This window comes from Oncorhynchus tshawytscha, linkage group LG10 (assembly GCF_018296145.1).
Source record: "Oncorhynchus tshawytscha isolate Ot180627B linkage group LG10, Otsh_v2.0, whole genome shotgun sequence".
Classification (NCBI taxonomy): domain Eukaryota; kingdom Metazoa; phylum Chordata; class Actinopteri; order Salmoniformes; family Salmonidae; genus Oncorhynchus; species Oncorhynchus tshawytscha.
The window spans coordinates 66,926,212-66,949,542 of NC_056438.1; the positions used below are offsets into that span (position 1 = coordinate 66,926,212).

Sequence of the window (23,331 nt, forward strand, 5' to 3'; positions counted from 1 at the left end):
ATTATAACAGTACATGGCCAAGATGTTCAAACGTTCATAGATGACCAGCAGGGTCAAAAAAATAATAATCACAGTGGTTGTAGAGGGTGCAACAGGTCAGCACCTCAGGAATAAATCTCAGTTGGCTTTTCATAGCCGATCATTCAGAGTTAGAGACAGCAGGTGCGGTAGAGAGAGAAAGTCGAAAACAGCAGGTCCGGGACAAGGTAACACGTCCGGTGAAGAGGTCAGGGTTCCATAGCCGCAGGCAGAATGGTTGAAACTGGAGCAGCAGCACTACCAGGTGGACTGGGGACAGCAAGGAGTCATCAGGCCAGGTCATCCTGAGGCATGGTCCTAGGGCTCAGGTCCTCCTTGAGAAGAGAAAGAGAGAGTGAGAATTAGAGGGAGCATACTTAAATTCACACTGAACACTGTATAAGACAGGAGAAATACTCAAGATTTCACAGACTGACTCTAGCCCCCCGACAAAAACTATTGCAGCATAATTACTGGAGGCTGAGACAGGAGGAGTCGGGAGACTCTGTGGCCCGTCCGACTATACCCCCGGACAGGGCCAACCAGGCAGGATATAACCCCACCCATTTTGCCAAAGCATAGCACCCACACCACTAGAGGGATATCTTTAACCACCAATTTGCTACCCTGAGACAAGCTCGAATATAGTCCACGAAGATCTCCCCCACGGCACGAACCCGAGGGAGGCGCCAACCCAGACAGGAAGATCATGACAGTGTCTCAACACACTCAAGTTACGCACGCTTCCTAGGGACGGCATGGAAGAGCACCAGTAAGTAAGTGACTCAGCCCATGTAATAGGGTTAGAGGCAGAGAATCACAGTGGAGAGAGGGGAACCGTCCAGGCAGAAACAGCAAGGAGGTTCATCGCTCCAGTGCCTTTCAGTTCACCTTCACACCCCTGGGCCAGACTACACTCAATCATAGGACCTACTGAAGAGATGAGAGGAGTAATATGATCCAATATTTTGGTTCTAGTCAAGATTCTAGCAACCATGTTTAGCACTAAAGTTAAATGAAGTTTATTTAGTGCTTTATCCAGGTAGCCAGAAAGTAGAGCATTGCAGTAGTCTAATCAAGAAGTGACAAAAGCATGGGATTAATTTTTATGCATCATTTTTAGACGGAAATGTTTCTGATTTTTGTCAAATGTTCCGTAGATGGAAAAAAGCTGTCCTTGAAAGTCTTGATATGTTTGTCAAAAGAGAGATCAGGGTCCAGAGTAATGCCAAGGTCCTTCACAGTTTTATTTGAGACGACTGTACAACCGTCAAGATTAATTGTCAGATCCAACAGAAGATCTCTTAGTTTATTGGGACCTAGAACAAGCATCTATGTTTTGTTCGAGTTTAAAAGTAAAACATTTGCCTTCATCCACTTCCTTATGTCTGAAACACAGGCTTCCAGGGAGGGCAATTTTGGTGATTCACCATGATTCATTGAAATGTACAGCTGTGTATCGTCCGCATAGCAGTGAAAGTTAACATTATTTTTCCGAATGACATCACCAAGAGGTAAAATATATAGTGAAAACAATAGTGGTCCTAAACGGAACCTTGAGGAACACCGAAATTTACAGTTGATTTGTCAGAGGACAAACCATCCACAGAGACAAACTGATATCTTTCCGACAGATAAGGCCTAAACCGGGCCAGAACTTGTCCGTGTAGACCAATTTGGGTTTTCAATCTCTCCAAAAGAATGTGGTGATCGATGGTATCAAAAGCAGCACTAAGGTCTAGGAGCAGGAGGACAGATGGAGAGCCTTGGTCTGACACCATTAAAAGGTAATTTACCACCTTCATGAGTAAAGTCTCAGTGCTATAATGGGGTCTAAAACCAGACTGAAACATTTCGTATACATATTTTGTCTTCAGGAAGCTAGTGAGTTGCTGCGCAACAGCTTTTTCTAAAATGTTTGAGAGGAATGGGAGACTTGATATAGGCCGATAGTTTTTTATATTTTCTGTGTCAAGGTTTGGCTTTTTCAAGAGAGGCTTTTAGAGAGGTTGGTAAACATCCGGTGGATAGGGAGCCATTTATTATGTTCAACATAGGAGGGCCAAGCACAGGAAGCAGCTCTTTCAGTAGTTTAGTTGCAATAGGGTCCAGTATGCAGCTTGAAGGTTTAGAGACCATGACTATTTTCATCAATGTGTCAAGAGATATAGTATTAAAAAACTTGAGTGTCTCCCTTGATCCTAGGTCCTGGCAGTGTTGTGCAGACTCAGGACAACTGAGTTTTGGAGAAATACGCAGATTTAAAGAGGAGTCCGTAATTTGCGTCAAAGAAGTTCATGAATTTATCACTGCTGACTTGAAAGCCATCCTCTCTTGGGGAATGCTGCTTTTTAGTTAGCTTTGCGACAGTATCAAAATACATTTTGGATTGGTCTTACTTTCATCAATTAAGTCGGATGATTGAGCAGCAGTGAGGGCTCTTCGATACTGCACGGTACTGTCTTTCCAAGAAAATCGGAAGATTTACAATTTGGTGTAGGGCCATTTCCGTTCCAATTTTCTGGAAGCTTGCTTCAGGGCTCTGATATTTTCTGTATACCAGGGAGCTAGTTTCTTATGACAAATGTTTTTTGTTTTTAGGGGTGCAACTGCATCTAGGGTATTTACTCAAGGTTAAATTAAGTTCCTCAGTTGGGTGGTTAACTGATGGTTGTACTCTAACGTCCTTGGGTAGGTGGAGGGAGTGGAAGGGCATCTAGGAATCTTTGGGTTGTCTGAGAATTTATAGCACGGCTTTTGATGATCCTTGGTTGGGGTCTGAGCAGATTATTTGTTGCGATTGCAAATGTAAATAAATTGTGGTCCGATATTTATTCTCCAGGACACAACTAGGTCCAGAGTATGACTGTGGCAGTGAGTAGGTCCAGAGACATGTTGGACCAAACCCACTGAGTCGATGATGGCTCCGAAATCCTTTTGGAGTGTGTCTGAGGACTTTTCCATGTGAATATTAAAGTCACCAAAAATGTGAATATTTTCTGCCATGACTACAAGGTCCAATAAGAATTCAGGGAACTCATTGAGGAACGCTGTATACGGCCCAGGAGGCCTGTAAACAGTAGCTATAAAAAGTGATTGAGTAGGTCTCTCTTTATGTAGTGTTGTCTCTCTTGTCGTGATGTGTGTTTTGTCCTATATATTTTGTTTTAAATCCCAGCCTCCATCCCCGCAAGAGGCCTTTTGCCTTCTAGTAGGCAATCAGTGTAAATAATATGTTCTTAACGGACTTGCCTAGTTAAATAAAGGTTAAATAAAAAACCTCAATAATGTACATTTTAAAAATGTATCAATTGGACATGGACATCATGTGTACACAACTACCAGTTCCCAATTTCTCAACCAGCAATGGTATTGCTTTGAGATCTGAACAGAACATAAAACAAAAAGGAAGACTGCACTGAGTTTGTTTATTTGATAAACATTGTTAGTTTATTTCTTAATAGGCCTACATATTCCAGAGTTGATTTATACAATATATCCAGGCTGATAATTTAATGATGATAGTGGAAAGAGACATGTAGCTAATTGGGTAGAAATAATTGGTTGAATGACACCAGTCCTGAGAGCAGAGGCTATCAGCTCCGACAGTTACATGGACTGATCATGTTCCTTTTGCTGTAACATGAGGCAGTAACTCTGACAATACATAGGCTACCTTCATCTTCTCTCCACAGCCATTACCATATGTCAATGGTAAGCCTATACGTTCTCCGCTATTTCTATCACACTTCTCTTATCTGCTGTTCCACTAGTCTATCAGCCTGATATACAGTACCAGTCAAAAGTTTGGACACACCTACTCATTCAAGGATTTTCTTTATTTTTTACTATTTTCCACATTGTATAATAGTGAAGACATCAAAACTATGAAATAACACATATGGAATCATGTAGTAACCAAATAAGTGTTAAACAAATCAAAATATATTTGATATTCTTCAAAGTAGCCTCCCTTTGCCTTGATGACAGCTTTGCACACTCTTGGCATTCTCTCGATCAGCTTCATGAGCTAGCCACCTGGAATGCATTTCAATGAACAAGTGTGCCTTGTTAAAAGTTCATTTGTACAATTTCTTTCCTTCTAAATGCATTTGAGACCAATCAGTAGCCCTAGATGGTAAAAGACCAAATCCATATTATGGCTCAAATAAGCAAAAAGCAGCTGCGCTGTTGCAGGCACATTATTGGGGACAAGAGCAGAACTCCGGAAGGGGAAAATGGAGTCCCTAGAGAAAGCAAGTACAAGATGAGTGTCAGGGGTGGAGCGGCAGTATTATCATAAGGAGACATGTACTTGGAAAACGGAGAAGGAATGGAGGGAAAAACAGAGAGAAGAGGTCTGAGAGTGAGAAAATAAGAGGGTGAGCTTGAGTCGGATAAAAATGGTGGGAAAAGGAAGATTGGTTGTCAAAGAGGAATGGTAGAAAGTGTAAGCAGAGGGAGCTGAAGACAGGAGGAGAAATGGAAGTGAATGAGGGTGAAGTATCGGAGGTGGTAGGTGCAGTAAAGTTATCGGAGACTGAGGTATGCACCTGGGATCAGGATGAACAAGAGTCCGTGACAGTAGGAGTGAAGTTTATGGAAAAAGTGGACTCATGCCTTTTGGCCAATCCATTTGTGGATTCACGGTGGGTGAAAAAAAAAAAAGAGTTGGGTCATGTGGAATCGATGAGGGTAACTAGAAGTGGTCTAGTGATAATTGTTTGTGTTTCTGTTGGGCAGAGGAAGAATGCGCTCAAAGTAAAATGAATGGGGGCAAGAAAAGTGAATTGTTTCGTTCTCAAGAAACAGAACCAATGAATGGAGTGATAACTGGGGTAGCAGTAGAAATAAACATTGACCAGCTGAGGGGAAAGATTCCCGGTGTATGTGATGCTCATTGTTTGATGTGATGCAGACAGAGTGGCGAGAGTGGGGAAACAGAAGAGTCATTGTTCTTTTGAGTTTTGAAGATGAGTCTTTGCCTGACAATGTGAAGTTAGGATAAAAAGTTATCCTGTACGAGCGTATGTGCCGAATACATTAAGATGCTACAGGTGTCAAGCTTATGGGCATGTGGCAGCAGTGTGTTGGAGGGAGGGTCCAAGGTGTTTGAAATGTGCAGAAGGGCATGAGACAAAAAAAATGTGTAGTATTGGGGAAAGTAGTGGAATGTGTTAATTTTAGGGGTGCCCATGGAGATGGGGATCAGAAATGTCCCATGCGAGAGAGGCAGGTTGAGGTTTCCAGGGTTAGAGTAGTGCATAAGTTGTCATATGCTGAGGCAGTGAAGACAGTTGAGGAAGATGGGTAAGGGGAGGAGTGGTGAGAGTAGTAAAGATATACCAAAACAGAGGGATAGGCCAAAAGTGAAATAAGTTTCAGTAAGATTGGATTTTTAGCATTTATAGCAATGGTTATTAAATTGTACTGCAGGGATGGATCGGAAGTCTCAGAAAATGGAGGTTGTGGTGGCATCCCCAGAGAGGTATTTGGGTGTACGAGACTTAGAGTTACAGGATGTGTTAAGTGGCGATGTCCCGAGGTAGGAATAAATACATTTAATTAGTGGAGTGGGGGGGGGGGTTAATTTTATTTTATATAATTTTGAAATTAGTGAGTAGTGTTAGATGGTAGGGTATTTGTTTAGTACTTTTTTATTTTTTAAGTAAAGTATAAGGGGGTTGAACTTCAGTCTAGTAGGTGGCAGTAATGCAACCAATTGGATGCCAACCGCCATTTAACCTCATAGAAGAAAAGAAATCAGCAAAGAAACGACAATCCATCATTACTTTAAGACATGGTCGGTCAATCCGTAAAATTTCAAGAACTTTGAAAAGGTTTATTCAAGTGCAGTTGCAAAACAAAATCAAGCACTATGATGAAACTGGCTCTCATGAGGACCGCCACAGGAAAGGAAGACCAAGAGTTACCTCTGCTTCAGAGGATAAGTTCATTAGAGTTACCAGCCTCAGAAATTACAAATAAATTCTTCAGAGTTCAAACAACAGACATCTCAACATCAACTGTTCAGAGGAGACTGCATGAATCAGGCCTTCATGGTCGAATTGCCGCAAAGAACCCACTACTAAAGGACACCAATTAGAAGTGACTGGCTTTGGCCAAGAAACACAAGCAATGGAAATGTGTCCTTTGGTCTGGATTCCAAATGTGAGATTTTTTGGTTCCAACCACCATGTCTTTCTGAGGCGCAGAGTAGGTGAACAGATGATCGACGCATGTGTGGTTCCCACCGTGAAGTATGGAGGAGGTGGTGTTATGGTGGTTTGCTGATGACGCTGTCAGTGATTTATTTAGAATTCAAAGCAAACTTAACCAGCATGGCTACAACAGCATTATCCAGCGATACGCCATCACATCTGGGTTTGCACTTAGTGGGACTATCATGTTTTTCAACAGCACAGTGACCCAACACACCTACAGGCTGTGTAAGGGCTATTTGACAAATAAGGAGAGTGATGAGTGCTGCATCAGATGACCTGGCCTCCACAATCACCTCACCTCAACCCAATAGAGAAGGTTTGGGATTAATTGGACCGCAGATTGAAAGTAGCCAACAAGTGCTCAGCATAAGACTGTTCGAAAAGCATTCCAGGTGAAGCTGGTTGAGAGAATGCCAAGTGTGCAAAGCTTATCAAAGCAATGAGTGGCTATTTGAAGTATCTCAAATATATTTGGATTTGTTTAACACTTTTTGGTTAGTTTTGATGTCTTCACTATTATTCTAAAATGTAGAAAATAGTAAAAATAAAGAAAAACCCTTGAATGAGTAGGTGTCCAAACTTTTGGCTGGTACTGTATGTTTACCACAAGTGAAGTAAATCCCAATGTTTGAGGTGATAAGGTGACTACTCTAGATGCCAGCTGCCAATAAATTACACAACCAGAACGAACATGTCTGGATATAGGGTATGAAAGAGTACATACCTAATGAAGTAGCACCCAATTTGACTAATGAAAATCATTAACTACAGCGGTACTCCCCAAGATTCAGTCAAAGCATATGTTGGCATATGAAATATCAAGAATGTCACTCCACTCACTCCAAATGAACAGCAAACACAAGGGGTAATTCACAGTCATTTTAACTACTAATCACTGTGCCCACAGCAAAGTCATTTTTGCACATCACTTCAACTCTTGTAAAGATTCTCTGAAATTATTTGAACTGTTTTACTACTTGTGTCTGTCCCTTAAATAAATGCTATATATTCGTATCATTTTGATCACAAGAAAAACAGCAGGGTCACATACCAGTAGTGGTACTGGTTTCGATATAATCATGCGAAACAATATTCTCTCATCATGGCCCAAATCCAATTTCGACATTGTGGTCACGGTGTCAGAAACCTTTTTTCCATAACTTGTAGTGCATAAAAAGCTAGGAGGGTTATAACCACAGTCACAAAAGAGTCCCACTACTGGACAGACGCCCCGGGATTCAGGGGACCGTCTTAATCCCGATGGTTACTGACCGACCTTGGCTCTAGCCCCATCGAGCTCTAGCCCCATGCGCAAACCAGAGCACCAACCTCGCTAACCTGTTTAAAAACTTGAATAATGTCAATTATAAATATATGTCACAATTGGCCACAGGACTGGTTCTTACATCTTGTGGATGTAACAATGTTTGAACCGACGTCAAGAAAACTAGAGGTCAAATCAAGTGCACAGCCATATACAGTCTCTGGTACAACATAGTAGCTTTTGGGAAGATACTATATAACTAACCAAGGTAAAGTCAGTCTCTAAAAATCGGTTAGCCGTCTTATGATTATGAAATTAGAACGAGGTAAGTTTAACTCCTCCATTTTCTTTAAATAATTCACAAATGTACACTGGTTATGCAACCAACAATATTAATCTACATGCATGTTACATTAACAGTATTAATGATGAAAATGGCTAAATTTATAACTATAAACTAGTGGTCAGAAACAACCTAATCAATCCCTGGGGTGTTGGTGTTACTTTATTGATTGAGTGGAACTGTGACGGTGGCTCAACACCCTTTGTTGGGCACGCAGCCCCATGATGATACTGCAGCTATGAAACAACTCAATCATCACTCAGCAACTCTCACAACAGAGAATCCTACTATCCTTGCTGTAAGGTTTATAACAATAATGCAAGGCACCATTTTAACCAATAGGCCAGTTCAACCAGTTCTACCATGAGGCTAAACAATGGTGAGTGTAAAAATGGACTCATAAGTCAAGCGCTAGTCATTTGAGCTGTGTGTGTGGGTATGCTACTACCTGTACTATGAATGACCTGGAAAAGCTTACGAAAAACCAAAGCAATTAATTTAAAATCAGTGAAGTGATGATCAGTGAGTTACCGAAGGGTGGTAACATTGGTTTGTTGTGCCACCCTTGACTGTGCCTTCTCTGTAGACACAGAAACATCTGTTGCGAGGAGAGCAGTGCAAACAGTCTCGTTCTCCTCCTTGTCTTGTGATCGATCGTCCTCTCTCATCATCCCCCCCTCGCACACAGCTCCTAGCCTGTGCATCTATTGATCTGGCTGCTCTGACATCACATGATTGAGCACTGCTCTGCCGCTCCAGCCCCAGAGGCTCCTGGGAGATTCAGGGATTCCAGGTCAAAGTTCAGGCCAGGTGGCTGATGGGGGGGACAGAGTGGGTTTCATTTAATTTGAATTCATTCTGTATAACACATTTAGATAGTTTATTTTACCAGATGGACCCTGTCCAAGAAAATATACTATGCAGCTGCAATAACAAAAGTTGGTAGCTGAAGGACAAAGAGAGCAAGTGAGAGGAGAAACATACCGATTCACCAGCCAGCTCTTTGGGTGGTTGGCCCAGGTCTTGTAGCTGAAAATTCAGACAATAACTCATAATCAATATCCATGCATAGCAAACCATCAGTCAGTATGAATGACAACCAACAATTCATGCAGGTAAGAAACAGTCCTCCGTCTCACCTGCTGCATGAGTTCCAGAATGCTCTCAAAGCGATTCTCCCCATCCCTTCCACTTCGCTCTCCCTCCTTCTCAAACTGGCTGCAGATCTCTCCCATGACCTTGTGCTGCTGTTCGTAACGCTGGAACTGATCTGCCGGGAGGGACTGGCGATTGCTGTTCAACCACTCAGGATACTGCATGAGGATTGAATAACAGTCAGTTATCCAGTTAGAAAGTTGTGTAAAGGGCATACAAGGGAAAGATCTATAAAAACAAGAATCAACATCTGCTAGTGGCTTGTTAACCATATACATTTTTAGGGAAAACCCAAACATATGGACAGAAAAAACACTAACCTTCTCAGTGATCTCTTTGAGAGATGGGTAGAGCACTTCCTTGGAGAGTAGATTCTGCATGATGGACTGCATAATCGGCAAGATGTTTCCATCTTCCCCGCCCCCCTGTCCACCCTCATCCAATCCCAGCCCTTCCAGAGTCTTTGCTAGATCCTCTCCAGCCAAACCTGCACTCTGAAGAATAAAAACAGAACAGTCTGAAACGCATCTAAGACCAAAGAAACAGACATTTTGCTAATGGTCCAAAGTTTCAATATTTTCAGAACAATGTCCAAGGGTGGTGACAACCAAACCTTCCATAACTTATAAAAAACATTTACAATCTAAACTACCTGTAAGTTGTCTGCATTTTTCGCCAACCCGCTGAGGGTGTCTTTGAGACAGGAAGTGAATTCTTGTTGGGAGGCTACATCAGTACCTGTTCAAATGGAGGACAGTTTGAGTGAATGTTTTCCCTGCAAAACACAGCGTAAAAAATACTGAGATGAAACCCCCCACCTCAAATCAATCATCAAATCAAACTTTATTTGTCAGATGTCCCGAATACAACAGCACAAAATCCTGTGATTTTACCAAGAAATCACAGGAGGTTGTGGCACCTTAATTGGGGAGGACGGGCTTGTGTTAATGGCTAGAGTGGAATGATATCAAATCCATCTAACATTGGGTGACAGGTAGCCTAGCGGTTAAGAGTGTTGGGCCAGTAACTGAAAGGTCGCTGGTTCAAATCCCCGAGCTGATTAGGTGAAAAATCTGCAGATGTGCCCTTGAACAAGGCACTTAACCATAATTGCTCCTGTAAGTCACTCTGGATAAGAGTGTCTGCTAAATGACTAAAAGGTTACCAGGTGTTTGACATTTTATTCACTTTGCTCATTATATTATAAGCCAGCCTCCAGTGCGTGAAGCGCTTACTTTCCCAACAATGCAGAGCTAAATTAGCAAAAAAAAAAAAAAAAAGAAAGTCTCATTATATTGTGTTACTATTTACAAAGAGTATCGGTACTGAGAACAACGTGCATGGGTACGAGTTATTACATTGACAGGCACAAAAGAACGGAACTGAAAATATGTGGATGCTTACCAACTTTCCCTGCTGCCTCTGACAATTTGTGAAAGTGTTGCAGCAGCTCAGGTTCTTCCTGTGCGAGTTCAGTCATGGCTTTCTCCCACTCCTCCTTCGCCTGAGAGGCCATCTCCCCTTCAAACAGAGCCTCAAAGAACTTACTGTCTTCCAGTAGAGGGGGCTAGAGAGAGATGTGCATCAACAAGTAAACAAACTGTTAAATTGATCTTCCCCCATATACAGACAGAAATGGAAAGGGTTGACAGACTTGAGACACTGAAAGATAACATCTGTACCGCAATCTGAACACTAAAAACTACAGCTCTTATATGCAAGCTCCAGGCAATTGGTGAAGTTAAGGGACATTCTAGAAACCAGGGAAAATATTCACTCACTTTCTCCTCACTGCCCTTGGCTGATGGGGGAGCCGCGGCAGCAGCAGGAACTGGGGCTGGGGGGGCTGGGTTTGTCTTTTCAAAGTCATCGAGTGCACCTTTAGTAGAGGAAAGTCAGTAAAAGCTGAAATGCAGTGGCACAGATAGCAGCATTTCACAGGAACAGGTGGAAGCATGGTCAAGGCAAGGTGAAGGGATTGAGCAGGTAGTTAGAGGTCAAAGGTAAACTCTTCAAAGTCTGGGTCAATGTGCAATTCAGTCATGCATTAGTTGATTGTCAGTATGATGAGGTCACTACTTCTACTTTAGAAACCATTACCATCTCTGATGTTAGGAGTACAACTTCACCAAACTACTTGAAACATTAAAAACGACAGATTATGATCATCTCCATTAAATTCCTGCTATCAAGATAATAGTAGTCTGGTAGGCCATAGTGAATAATACTGTAATGAAACAGCAGGGAGCAGGTCTCGAACCTTCGACCTTCTATCCCGAAGTCCAGCGGGCTATCGACTGCGCCGCAAAAGCTTGCTCAGGCAGGGTCGATATCCGCGCCTCTAAACGCAGGGTCGTTACAATACACAAAGCGCCATCGGCTTCTAGTATGCAATACTATTATGAATTAAAATCGGCAGGCCAGTTGACAGAAACTATAACAGATAGGTCTGTAAATCCAGATCTCACTAGCTGTCATACTTGCGCTCCAACCATACAACAATGATATACATTTCAAGAACAGTTTAGCTTAACACATTATGATGTTACATTTTTGTCAAATCGGGGTCAAAGTTGACGACAAATTATATTATAGCTATACATCCCCACTGAGCCATCTGCTGCAGCGTTGTAATGCTAATGGTGACATTTTTGTAAACAGCAAAAGCAGGAGATTTTGTAAGAGAATGCCTGACTTTGGTTCTGGACTTGCCAGGCAGGACCAACCACATTCCACCAACTAGGCTAAACTAGCTAACGTTACCTCGCTAACAAGGCACGTTGCTCCGCTGCGCCACGTTTGACACAATTCTTTGTATTAATTAATGTATTTGCAGGATTGATACTTCACTCGGGAGTAATGTCAAATCTTACTGTCCAATAACTCGTCCAGTTCTGTGTCCTGTTCGGCTAACGTTTCCGCTGATTCTGACGCCATCTTCTCTCTCCAAACAAATTTACTGTAGACGCAGTAAAATGACGTGTGCGTATAAAATCGACGCGAATTGTGCGTCACTCTGGGATGGATTTATACACAGATTATTTATTATATTGACCAGATACTCAAGTTACCGCTCTAACGAGTCTTCTTCATAGATGAGATTAACGATAACTAACTGCTTATATGGAGCTAATTGGGCAGATTTGTTGCTACTCAAGACCGTTTTGCATGGCTGATTGAGTTCAATGCATGGCACAACGAGTTCAATGTTGACAAGTAGCATTTTTGCTAAACCTAACTATTTTCCTAACCTGCCATGTTAATTCTCCTAAACTGCTGCGTTAGTTCTCCTAACCTGTGTTAATGGCTAAGCCTAACCCTTTCCCAACCTTAACCGCATTCTCCTAACCTGCTGTGTTAATTCTCCTAACCCTCTATGTTAGTTATCTTAACCTCCTATGTAAACATTAAGCTGACCCACTGTGCAGCTGGTTATGGCCAGTATAACCAATAATGAAGCGCTGATGTTACACCCATCTCCGTTGATCCACCCAATTATTTTTGCAACGTCCACTTTCAGACTCTCAAAGTATGCAGTTACACATGGCACTAGCAATGAGAATACATTTCTTCAAAAATGGAGGTCAGTCGGGGAGATCAGGTGGGACCATTCTAGCTGATGAGAGGGCTGTGTGAACAACAGGCACAACTCCGATATCTACTGAAAAAATATATAAACGCAACATGTAAAGCGTTGGTCCCATGTTTCATGAGCTAAAATAAAAGATCCCAGAGATGTTCCATAAGCACAAAAAGCTAATCATTTTTTTCAATTGACTGATTTCCTTCTATGAACTGTTGCATGTTGAGTTTAGATTTTTGTTCAGTATATTTTGTTCTCAAAGTTGCCGCGATAGACAGTTGGCAACTCTAGTGTGAGATGTAGAAATATTCTGTCAATTTCCATAAACCATTATTGATTACAGAGGAAATTATTTATTAGTCTACATTTAAATTAAATGAAGAAAGGTGTCCATCCAAGGAGAGGAGATTAAAATGATGTTGCTTGAAAGGGCAAGAACAAGATTTTGTATGTTAGAAAAAGTACAATATTATCATAAGGAGACATATACAGTTGAAGTCAGAAGTTTACATACACCTTAGCCAAATAGATTTAAACTCAGTTTTTCACAATTCCTGACATTTAATCCTAGTAAACATTCCCTTTCTTAGGTCAGTTAGGATCACCACTTTATTTTAAGAATGTGAAATGTCAGAATAATAGTAGAGATAACGATTTATTTCAGCTTTAATTTCTTTCATCACATTCCCAGTGGGTCAGAAGTTTACATACACTCAATTAGTATTTAGTAGCATTTCCTTTGAATTGTTTAATTTGGGTCAAACATTATTGTAATGGCCACTCCAATACCTTGACTTTGTTGTCCTTCAGCCATTTTGCCACAACTTTGGAAGTAAGCTTGGGGTCATTGTCCATTTGGAAGACCCATTTGCGAGCAAGCTTTAACTTCCTGACTGATGTCTTGAGATGTTGCTTCAATATATTAACATAATTTTCCTGCCTCATGATGCCATCTATTTGTGAAGTGCACCAGTCCCTCTTGCAGAAAAGCACCCCCACAACATGATGCTGCCACCCCCGTGCTTCACGGTTGGGATGGTGTTCCATCGTCTTGCAAGCCTCCCCCTTTTTTCTCCAAACATAACGATGGTCCTTATGGCCAAACAGTTCTATTTTTGTTTCATCAGACCAGAGGACATTTCTCTAAAAATAACAATCTTTGTCCCCATGTGCAGTTGCAAACCATAGTCTGGCTTTTTTATGGCAGTTTTGGAGCAGTGGCTTCTTCCTTGCTGAGCGGCCTTTCAGGTTATGTCGATATAGGACTCGTTTTACTGTGGATATAGATACTTTTGTACCTGTTTCCTCCAGCATCTTCTCAAGGTCCTTTGCTCTTGTTCTGGGATTGATTTGCACTTTTCGCACCAAAGTACGTTCATCTCTAGGAGACAGAACATGTCTCCTTCATGAGCGGTATGACAGCTGCGTGTTCCCATGGTGTTTATACTTGCGTACTATTGTTTGTACAGATGAATGTGGTACCTTCAGGTGTTTGGAAATTGCTCCCAAGGACGGACCAGACTTGTGGAGGTCTGCAATTTTTTCCTGAGGTATTGGCTGATTTCTTTTGATTTTCCCATGATGTCAAGCAAAGAGGCACTGAGTTTGAAGGTAGGCCTTGAAATACATCCACAGGTACACCTCCAATTGACTCAAATTATGTATATCAGAAGCTTCTAAAGCCATGACATAATTTTCTGGAATTTCCAAGCTGTTTAAAAGCACAGTCAACTTAGTGCATGTAAACGTCTTACCCTCTGGAATTGTGATACAGTGAATTATAAGTGAAATAATCCGTCTGTAAACAACTGTTGGAAAAATAACTTGTTTCATGCACAAAGTAGGTGTCCTAACCGACTTGCCAAAACCATAGCTTGTTAACAAGAAATTTATGGAGTGGTTGGAAAACGAGTTTTAATGACTCCAACCTAAGTGTATGTAAACTTCCGACTTCAACTGTACATGTACTGGGAATACGGAGGCGGATTGGAGGGGAAAAGAGAGGCAGAGGTCTAAGATAGCGAGGGGGGGGGAAGAGGGTGAGATTGAGTCTGGTAAAAATGGTGGGAAAATTGAGATTTGTCAAAGAAGAATGGTAGAAAGTGTAAGTAGAGTGAGCTGTTTGCTGAATCGAGGTCTGGAGGAAAAAGTTATGAGGTCAAATTATCGGAGGTGGCAGGTGTGGTGAAGTCCTCGGAGCCCGAGGCTTGCACCGGTGGTCAGGAAAACATGATTCTGTGATGGTAGGAGTGACATTTTTGGAGAAAGTGGGCCTATGCCTTTTTGCTGATCCATTTGTGGTTTCAGGGTACATGGAAACGGAGTTGGGTGCTGTGAAATCGATGAAAGTAACTTGAAGTGGTCTTGTGATAATTGTTTGTGGTTCTGCTGGTCAGAAGGAGCAGGCACTTCACCCCAAATTAATTAGGACAAGAGATGTGACTTTTTTTCCTCTCAAGAAAAGGTTGCCATTGAAAAGAGTGATTACGAGGCCAGCGGTGAATGTGAAAGTGGACCAACTGAATGGAAAGATTCCCAGTGTTTGTGATGCTCGTCATTTGGTGCAATGCAGACAGGATGGTGTGAGTGGTGAAAGAGAAGAGTTATTGTCTGTTCTTTTGAGTTTTTATGTTGAGTCTCTGCACGATAAAGTGATGTTCGGATATTTCAGTTATCCCGTACGAGCGTATGTGCCCGAATACATTACATTGTCACCGGTGTCAAGCTTATGGGCATGTGGCAGCAGGCTGACCTCGGTTGTCAGGTGAACAGTGTTTCCTCCGACATATTGGTGCGGCTGGCTTCCGGGTTAAGCGGGTGGGTGTTAAGAAGTGCGGTTTGACAGGTCATGTTTCAGAGGACGACCTTCACCTCCCGAACCCGTTGGGGAGTTGCAGCAATGAGACAAGATCGAAATTGGGGAGAAAAAGGGGGGTTAAATAAAAAACAATGCTAAAAAGGGTGAGGGATCCTGAGAGGATTCGTGTGAGTAGTAGATCTGTATCAGTACAGAGGGATAGACCTATGTTTCTGTAAGATTGGCTTTTTGGCGTTCATAGCAATGGTTATCAACTGTACTGCAGGGATGAAACGTAAGTTGCAGAAAATAGAGGTTGTGGTGGCAGCTGCAGAGAAGTATTTGGGTGTGACGTTAGAAGAGTTACAGGGTGTGTTGAGTGGTGGTGTCCTGTCCTTTCAGCCTGTTGGCCTGAGGTAGGACTAGATAGGTTTAAATTATTGTGGAGTAGGGTAACGAGTGTAGTTAGCTTTTGTTTTTGGGCATTTGTGGATTAATGGTTTTTTAAAATTGTGCAAATTACAAGGGAGTTACTCTCCAGTTTAGTTGGTGGCGGTAATGCAACATTTATTGGATCGCAACTGCCAATAAGCCTCATCGAAGAAGAAGTTGCCAGGATGTCATGTGTCCTACTTATATCAGTACACTCGTAACAACCTAAGCATTACGAAACTTCTATTCGATTAAATAAGCCACAAGTAGCATTTTGTGATACAAAAATAAAAAGAAAGGGGGAAAAGAAAAATTGCACCACCAAATAACCCTACACCTATTTACCACTATTTAATATAAAAACACAACTTTGACCCTAACTGATCCTACACCAGGCCAAAGACAGAATTATTTAGTTCAACACACCTTCTGCAGTAAAATATTGTACACCCAAGCACTTCTCTGCAGCTGCCACCACAACATCTATTTTCTGTGATTTACGTTCCATTTCTGCAGTACAGTTGATAAACATGTCAATGAATGCTAAGAAGCCAACGTTACTGAAGCACATATTCTATCACTCTGTATTGGCTTAGGCCTACTACTCACCCTTGACCCATCATCCTCTACTCTCTCCACTGCCTCAGCACACAAAACCTGTTATACTCTGACCCTGACAAACTCAACCAGCCTCTCTCGCACTGGGCACTTCTGATCCCCAGCAACATGGGCATCCGCACCTCTCTGATTCAGAGGGGTGGGGTCAAATGCAGATGACACGTTTGATTGAATGCATTCAGTTGTGCAACTGACTAGTGTTGCATTCACGTGCTAGTCGGAACTCTGACATTTCCAACATGCTAGCTGGTTGTAATTATACACGTGATGCGTTCAACTAATCAGCAAGTCTTACATTTCTGAGTTTCCTTGTTCTGACTAGGATGTGGACGCGGCATAGGTATTCCCTTTCCCTTCCCTTCCCTTCCCTTCCCTTCCCTTCCCTTCCCCATCAATTGACACACAGTTTTTCCCACTGATACTACACATTCCTTTGTCTCATGCCCTCCTACACACTTCTCACATCTCAGAATCACCCTCCTACCCACTGCTGCAACATGACCATAAGCTTGGCATCTGAAACACCTTAGTGGGTTCGGCACAAAAGCTTTCTCGGGATAACTGACATGTTCTAACATGACTTTGTCAGGTGAAACTCAAAAGGACCGACTGTGTCTTTTCAGTTTCATCATGCTCGCCACCGGGTCTGCGTCGCACCAAACAGCGGGTGTCACAGACTCAGGAAATCTTCCATTTCAGTTGCTCCGCCTAAACAATTAACATCACCCCAGTTATCACTCAATTCGAAGGAGCCCTGCTCTAGAGAGCAAGGCAAGTCACAGGTCTTGTCCCAGGGCATGTGACTCTTTTGAGGAAGTGTATACTGGCTACGGCGTTCCAATGTGCAGGGATACTGGAGTAATAGATGTAGATACGTATGTATTGGGGTAAGGTGAGTAGGCATCAGGATATATGATAAACAGTAGCAGCAGCGTAAATATGATATGATAAATATGATTGTATGTGATTGTGTGTGCGTGTATGAAAAGACAGTATAAATGTCTGCATTCTACTCTATGTGTGTTTGGAGTGTCAAATCAAATCCTATTTTATTTGTCACATGCGCCGCATACAGTAAAATGCTTACTTACAAGCCCTTAACCAACAATGCAGTTTTAAGAAGAATACCAAGAAAAAATAAAATAAAATGAACAAATAATTTAAGAGCAGCAGTAAAATAACAATAGCGAGGCTATATACAGGGGGTACCGGTACAGAGTCAATGTGCGGGGGCACTGGTTAGTCGATGTAATTGAGGTAATATGTACATGTAGGTAGAGTTATTAAAGTGACAATACATAGATATTAAACATTGAGTAGCAGCAGCGTATAAGAGAGGGGGGGGTGCAAATAGTCTGAGTAGCCATTTGATTATGTGTTCAGGAGTCTTATGGCTTGGGGGTAGAAGCTGTTTAGAAGCCTCTTGGACCTAGACTTGGCGTTCCGGTACCGCTTGCTGTGCGGTAGCAGAGAGAACAGTCTATGACTAGGGTGGCTGGAGTCTTTGATAATTTTTAGGGCCTTCTTCTGACACCACCTGGTATAGAGGTCCTGGATGACAGGAAGCTTGGCCCCAGTGATATATAGGCCGTATGCACTACCCTCTGTGGTGCCTTGCGGTCGGAGGCCGAGCAGTTGCTATAGCCAGGCAGTGATGCAACCCGTCAGGATGCTTTCGATGGTGCAGCTGTAAAACCTTTATCATACCCTCTTCACGACTGTCTTGGTGTGCTTGGACCATGTTAGTTTGTTGGTGATGTGGACACCAAGGAACTTGAAGCTCTCAACCTGCTCCAATAATCTCCTTTGTCTTGATCACGTTGAGGGAGAGGTTGTTGTCCTTGGACCACACGGTCAGGTCTCTGACCTCCTCCCTATAGGCTGTCTCATTGTTTGGGGTATGTACGTACGGTCACTGTGGGGACGACGTCCTCGATGCACTTGTTCATAAAGCCAGTGACTGATGTGGTGTACTCCTCGATGCCATCGGAAGAATCCCGGAACATATTCCAGTCTGTGCTAGCAAAACAGTCCTGTAGTTTAGCATCTGCTTCATCGGACCACTTTTTTATAGACCGAGTCACTGGTGCTTCCTGCTTTAGTTTTTACTTGTAAGCATGAATCACGAGGATATCAATTTGTTCAGATTTGCCAAATGGGGGGCAAGGGAGAGCTTTGTACGCGTCTCTGTGTGTGGAGTAAAGGTGGTCTAGAATTTTTTTCCCTTCTGGTTGCACATTTAACATGCTGAAATTAGGTAAAACTGATTTAAGTTTCCCTGCATTAAAGTCCCCGGCCACTAGGACCGTCGCCTCTGGATGAGCGTTTTCCTGTTTGTTTATGACGGTATTTAGCTCATTGAGTGCGGTTTTAGAGCCAGTATCGGTGTCTTACCAGAGGCTGTATGTTCTTAATGTCATCGTTCAGCCACGGCTCTGTGAAACATAAGATATGACAGTTTTTAATGTCCCAAGTGGATGTGACACCTACTCCGGTTGCCTGCTGCACTGCTGTTTGGATTCCACCTGGCGATCTGTTCACTGTCTGCCCTGGCCTGTCTCCCCCTGTCTGGTATAGGTACCCCCACCACACTCCCCCATCTCTCCCGAGCTTTCGCTCGCCTCCAGCACACACACACTGTTGTGACGAGTGACTCTGAACTTACAATGGCTAGCCCCAAGTCATTATATATATTTTTCTTGTGCATTTTGCTATTTTGCTATTTGCCTCATGACTCCTGCTTGCTTTGTTGACTATGACATTTCTTGTTTACCCAACCACGGGACAGACGATGTTTATACCAACATTCGGGACACTGACTATCTATTGGTTACACAGACTTTTGGCCTCCCATCCTATTCTACCCACCTCTCACCGGCTTTGTATTCAAGTTACCTGATGAAATTACTATATAATATGATCTTGTTGCCATCTAATGTACATTCAGATGTCATAAATCAGCACTGCAGAGCTCTCCCTGTCCTCTGCAGTGCCTTGATTGCATTACTGCTTGTCAGGATTTGGCCAGGATTGTTCTGGTTTTGGCCACTAGATGCCCCCATTGCGCTTTTTGACCCTTTTGTTTTCCCTTGTTTCCAGTTATTATTTGCACCTGTGCCTCGTTTCCCTTGAATGTATTTAAACCCTTAGTTCTTTGCTCTGTGTTTGAATGTTAGCACCCAGTGATGCTGTGAACATTTGTTGCGCCAGTTGGACTGTCTTGTGGTACTCTGTTTTTGTTCTTGGTTATTTATTTTTGATTATCTTTTGAGGCTTTCTCCTGCTGTACCTAACACCTTGTGGATTTACCTTTTGACTTGGAGGATTACCTTTTTCTTTTGGAATTACTTTTGATGTTGTGGTTTTATATTTTTGCCTGAAGAACATTCCTTTTTCTTTATTAAAACACTATCTCAAGTACTGCTGTGTCTGCCTCATCTTCTGGGTTCTGCCGACTATTAGTGGCTCAGTTTGCTAAGTGTTTCTCACACTGGAGACCCGAGTTTGTAACCGGGTCTTGACACTGCTGATATCTGGAAATGTGCATGTATACCCTGGCTCATCTACTGTTGCTAGCCCCAATTCTGACTTGTGCTCTGATATCTGCTTCACTGATTTCTGCTCTCGTAAAAGCCTGGGTTTTCTGCACGTTAAACACTAGAAGCTTATTACCTAAAATGGATCAAATCCAGATGTGTTGGTCATTGCTGAAATGTGGTTAAGGAAGAGTGTTTTGAATACTGATGTTAACATTTCTTGTTATAACCTTTGTCGGCAAGACAAATCTTGCAAAGGTGGGGGAGTGGCAATCTTCACCAAGGATCACCTTCAGTGCTCTGTCTCCACCAAGTCTGTCCCCAAACAATTTGATTTTCTGGTTCTAAGCATTAAACTTTCAAATAGCTCTTTTGACTGTTGCTGGGTGCTATCGTCCTCCATCAGCACCGGCCTGTGCCCTACCTGCTCTAAACTCTCTCCTGGCCCCTTACACTAAGTCTGAAATTGTCCTGCTAGGTGACCTAAACTGGGACATACTTAAACCACCCGACCAGTCCTAAAGCAATGGGACGCCCTAAATATTTTTCAGATTATTACCAATCCCACAAGGTATGACTCCAAAAGACTCAAGGCTACTGTCCTCGACGTTACCCTCACAAATAATCCTGATAGCTATCAGTCTGTTTTCTGTAATGACCTTAGTGATCACTGTTTTACAGCCTGTGTTCGTAATGGCTGCTCAGTGAAACGACCTGTTCTGATTTGTCATAAACGCTTAAACTTTAATGAGCAAGCCTTCCTTCATGAACTGGTCTCTGTAAAATGGTATAGAATCAGCTTGATCCCCTCTGTCGAAGACGCTTGGACCTTTTGATATTTTCAGTGGTATTGTTAAACACGCCCCCATAAATAAAATGAGAATTGAAAATTTCCTGATCTCCCACCCCTTCTAATGCGACTAGCCCCGACGCTTCTCCCCTCATGCGGTCAGGTTCAGCCCCTGGTTCGACCATTATCTTGCAGATTTATTCCACAAGAATTGCATTTGGCGACAATGGATCTGGATTCTAAGCAATGTTGTGCTGCTATTTTTATTGACTTGGCCAAAGCTTTTGATACGGTAGACCATTCCATTCTTGTGGGTTTGCTAAGGAGTGTTGGTGTGTCTGAAGGGTCTTTGGCCTGGTTTGCTAACTACCTCTCTCAAAGAGTGCAGTATATAAAGTCAGAACATCTGCTTTCTCAGCCTTTGCCTGTCACCAAGGGAGTACCCAGGGTTCGATCATATGGAGTCACCCAGGGTTGCCCGATTCTAAAAGGTCATGTGGTTTGGACCATTCCATTCTTGTGGGTTTGCTAAAGGACTGTCTTTGGCCCTAACTACCTCTCTCAAAGAGTGGTGTGATTAAGACCTTTGCCTGAGGGTTTAGCCCCACCCTCTTCTCAATTTACATCAGCATAGTTCTGAGGTAGTCATCCATTTATATGCAGATGATACAGTCTTATACTTGGGAGTATGGCTAGATGGTACACTGTCCTTTTCTCAGCACATATCAAAGTTGCAGGCTAAAGATAAATCTAGACTTGGTTTCCTCTATCGTAATCGCTCCTCTTTCACCCCAGCTGCCAAACTAACCCTGATTCAGATGACCATCCTACCCATGCTAGATTATGGAGACATCAATTATAGATCGGCAGGTAAGGGTGCTCTCGAGCGGCTAGATGTTATTTACTCTTCGACCATCAGATTTGCCACCAATGTTCCTTACATGACACATCACTGCACTCTACACTCCTCTGTAAACTGATCATCTCTGCATACCTGTCGCAAGACCCACTGGTTGATGCTTATTTTTAAACCCTCTTTAGGCCTCACTCCCCCCTATCTGAGATATCTACTGCAGCCCTCATCCTCCACGTACAACACCCATTCTGCCAGTCACATTCTGTTAATGGTCCTCAAAGCACACACATCCCTGGATCGCTCATCTTTTCAGATCGCTGCAGCTAGCGATTGGAACAAGCTGCAACAACACTCAATCTGGACAGTTTTATCTCAATCTCTTCATTCAAAGACTCAATCATGGATACTTTTACTGACAGTTGTGGCTGCTATGCGTGATGTATTGTTGTCTCTACCTTCTTGCCCTTTGTGCTGTTGTCTGTACCCAATAATGTTTGTAACATGTTTTGTGCTGCTACCATGTTGTGTTGCTACCATGTTGTTGTCATGTTGTGTTGCTACCATGCTGTGTTGTCATGTCTTGCTGCCTTGCTATGTTGTTGTCTTAGGTGTCTCTTAATGTAGTGTTGCGTTGTCTCTAGTCGTGGTGTGTGTTTTGTCCTATATTTATTTATATTTTTTTAAATCCCAGCTCCCGTCTCCGCAGGAGGCCTTTTGCCTTTTGGTACGCCGTCATTGTAAATAAGAATTTGTTCTTAACTGTCTTGCCTAGTTAAATGAAGGTTAAATCAAAACTTTAAAAAAAAAAATGCTACTACCAGGTGTTCTTGTGGGATCAAGGACATAAATGGAGGGTAGGCTAAACACTTTCCCTTTGAATATTCAGAATGTTAGGCTACATGTCCGTAGTTACACGCACACACACAGTGGTGCCTGTTTGTGTGTGTGTGTGTGTGTGAGAGAGAGAGGGAGAATGAGGGAAAGGATACCTAGTCAGTTGCACAACTGAAAAGTGGTGGAAAAAGTGCTCAATTGTCATACTTGAGTAAAAGTAAAGATGCCTTAATGGAAAATGACTCAACTAAAAGTGTAAGTCAACCAGTAAAATACTACTTGAGTAAAAATCTAAAAGTATTTGGTTTAAAATATACTTAAGTATCAAAAGTAAATGGAATTTATAAAATATACTTAAGAATCAAAAGTAAAAGTAAAAGTATGAATCATTTTAAATTCCTATTTTTTAAAATATTTTTTATTGATGGATAGCAAAGGGGCACACTCCAACACTCAGACCAAATGTACAAATCTAGCATTTGTGTTTAGTGAGTCTACCAGATCAGAGGCAGTAGGAATGACCAGGGATGTTCTCTTGATAAGTGTGTGAATTGGACCATTTTCCTGTCAAAATGTAACGAGTACTTTTGGGTGTCAGGGAAAATGTATTGAGTAAAAAGTACATTATTTTATTTATGAATGTAGTGAAGTAAAAGTATGTTTCCAAAACCTCTGAATCGTGTGTGTGTGTGTGTGTGTGTGTGTGTGTGTGTGTGTGTGTGTGTGTGTGACTGCTTGTCGCGCTGAAGCGCAACACTTTTGGTGCAGCTTTGTGCAACTTCATATGCCTTCAATCTTTGACCCAGGTCCGGAAACGGATGTTTCTGAGTCACTTAAATCACATTATAAGTAAATAAATAGTGGTTTCCAGGGGAACTGCC

The 23,331-nt window shown here is 42.3% G+C and overlaps 1 protein-coding gene across 2 annotated transcripts; it reads right to left on the reverse strand.

The window, feature by feature from the left end:
• Positions 1-298: 298 nt before the first annotated feature.
• LOC112260734 (peroxisomal biogenesis factor 19) lies at positions 299-11,986 on the reverse strand. Of its 2 annotated transcripts, none has more exons than XM_042328899.1 (8): positions 11,878-11,986; positions 10,786-10,883; positions 10,409-10,571; positions 9,657-9,742; positions 9,325-9,498; positions 8,989-9,162; positions 8,834-8,878; positions 299-353 (listed from the first exon to the last, which is right to left on the reverse strand). In XM_042328899.1, exons 1-8 carry the CDS (start codon positions 11,939-11,941, stop codon positions 309-311), a joined length of 849 nt encoding a protein of 282 aa, XP_042184833.1. In that variant the 5' UTR covers positions 11,942-11,986; the 3' UTR covers positions 299-308. The 2 variants fall into 2 exon arrangements, with proteins under 2 accessions (XP_042184833.1, XP_024291814.2); XM_024436046.2 differs by lacking the exon at positions 299-353 and adding an exon at positions 7,109-8,663.
• Between the last annotated feature and the right edge of the window lie 11,345 nt (positions 11,987-23,331).

Bases quoted from the DNA above. Each gene is read 5' to 3' on its own strand.
- LOC112260734 (XM_024436046.2), bottom strand. From the start codon at position 11,941: ATGGCGTCAGAATCAGCGGAAACGTTAGCCGAACAGGACACAGAACTG. The intron at 10,884-11,877 runs GTAAGATTTGAC...CCTCTACTAAAG, and splicing joins ACTGGACGAGTTATTGGACA to GTGCACTCGATGACTTTGAA. The intron at 9,499-9,656 runs GTAGTTTAGATT...TTTATTCTTCAG, and splicing joins AAAATGCAGACAACTTACAG to AGTGCAGGTTTGGCTGGAGA.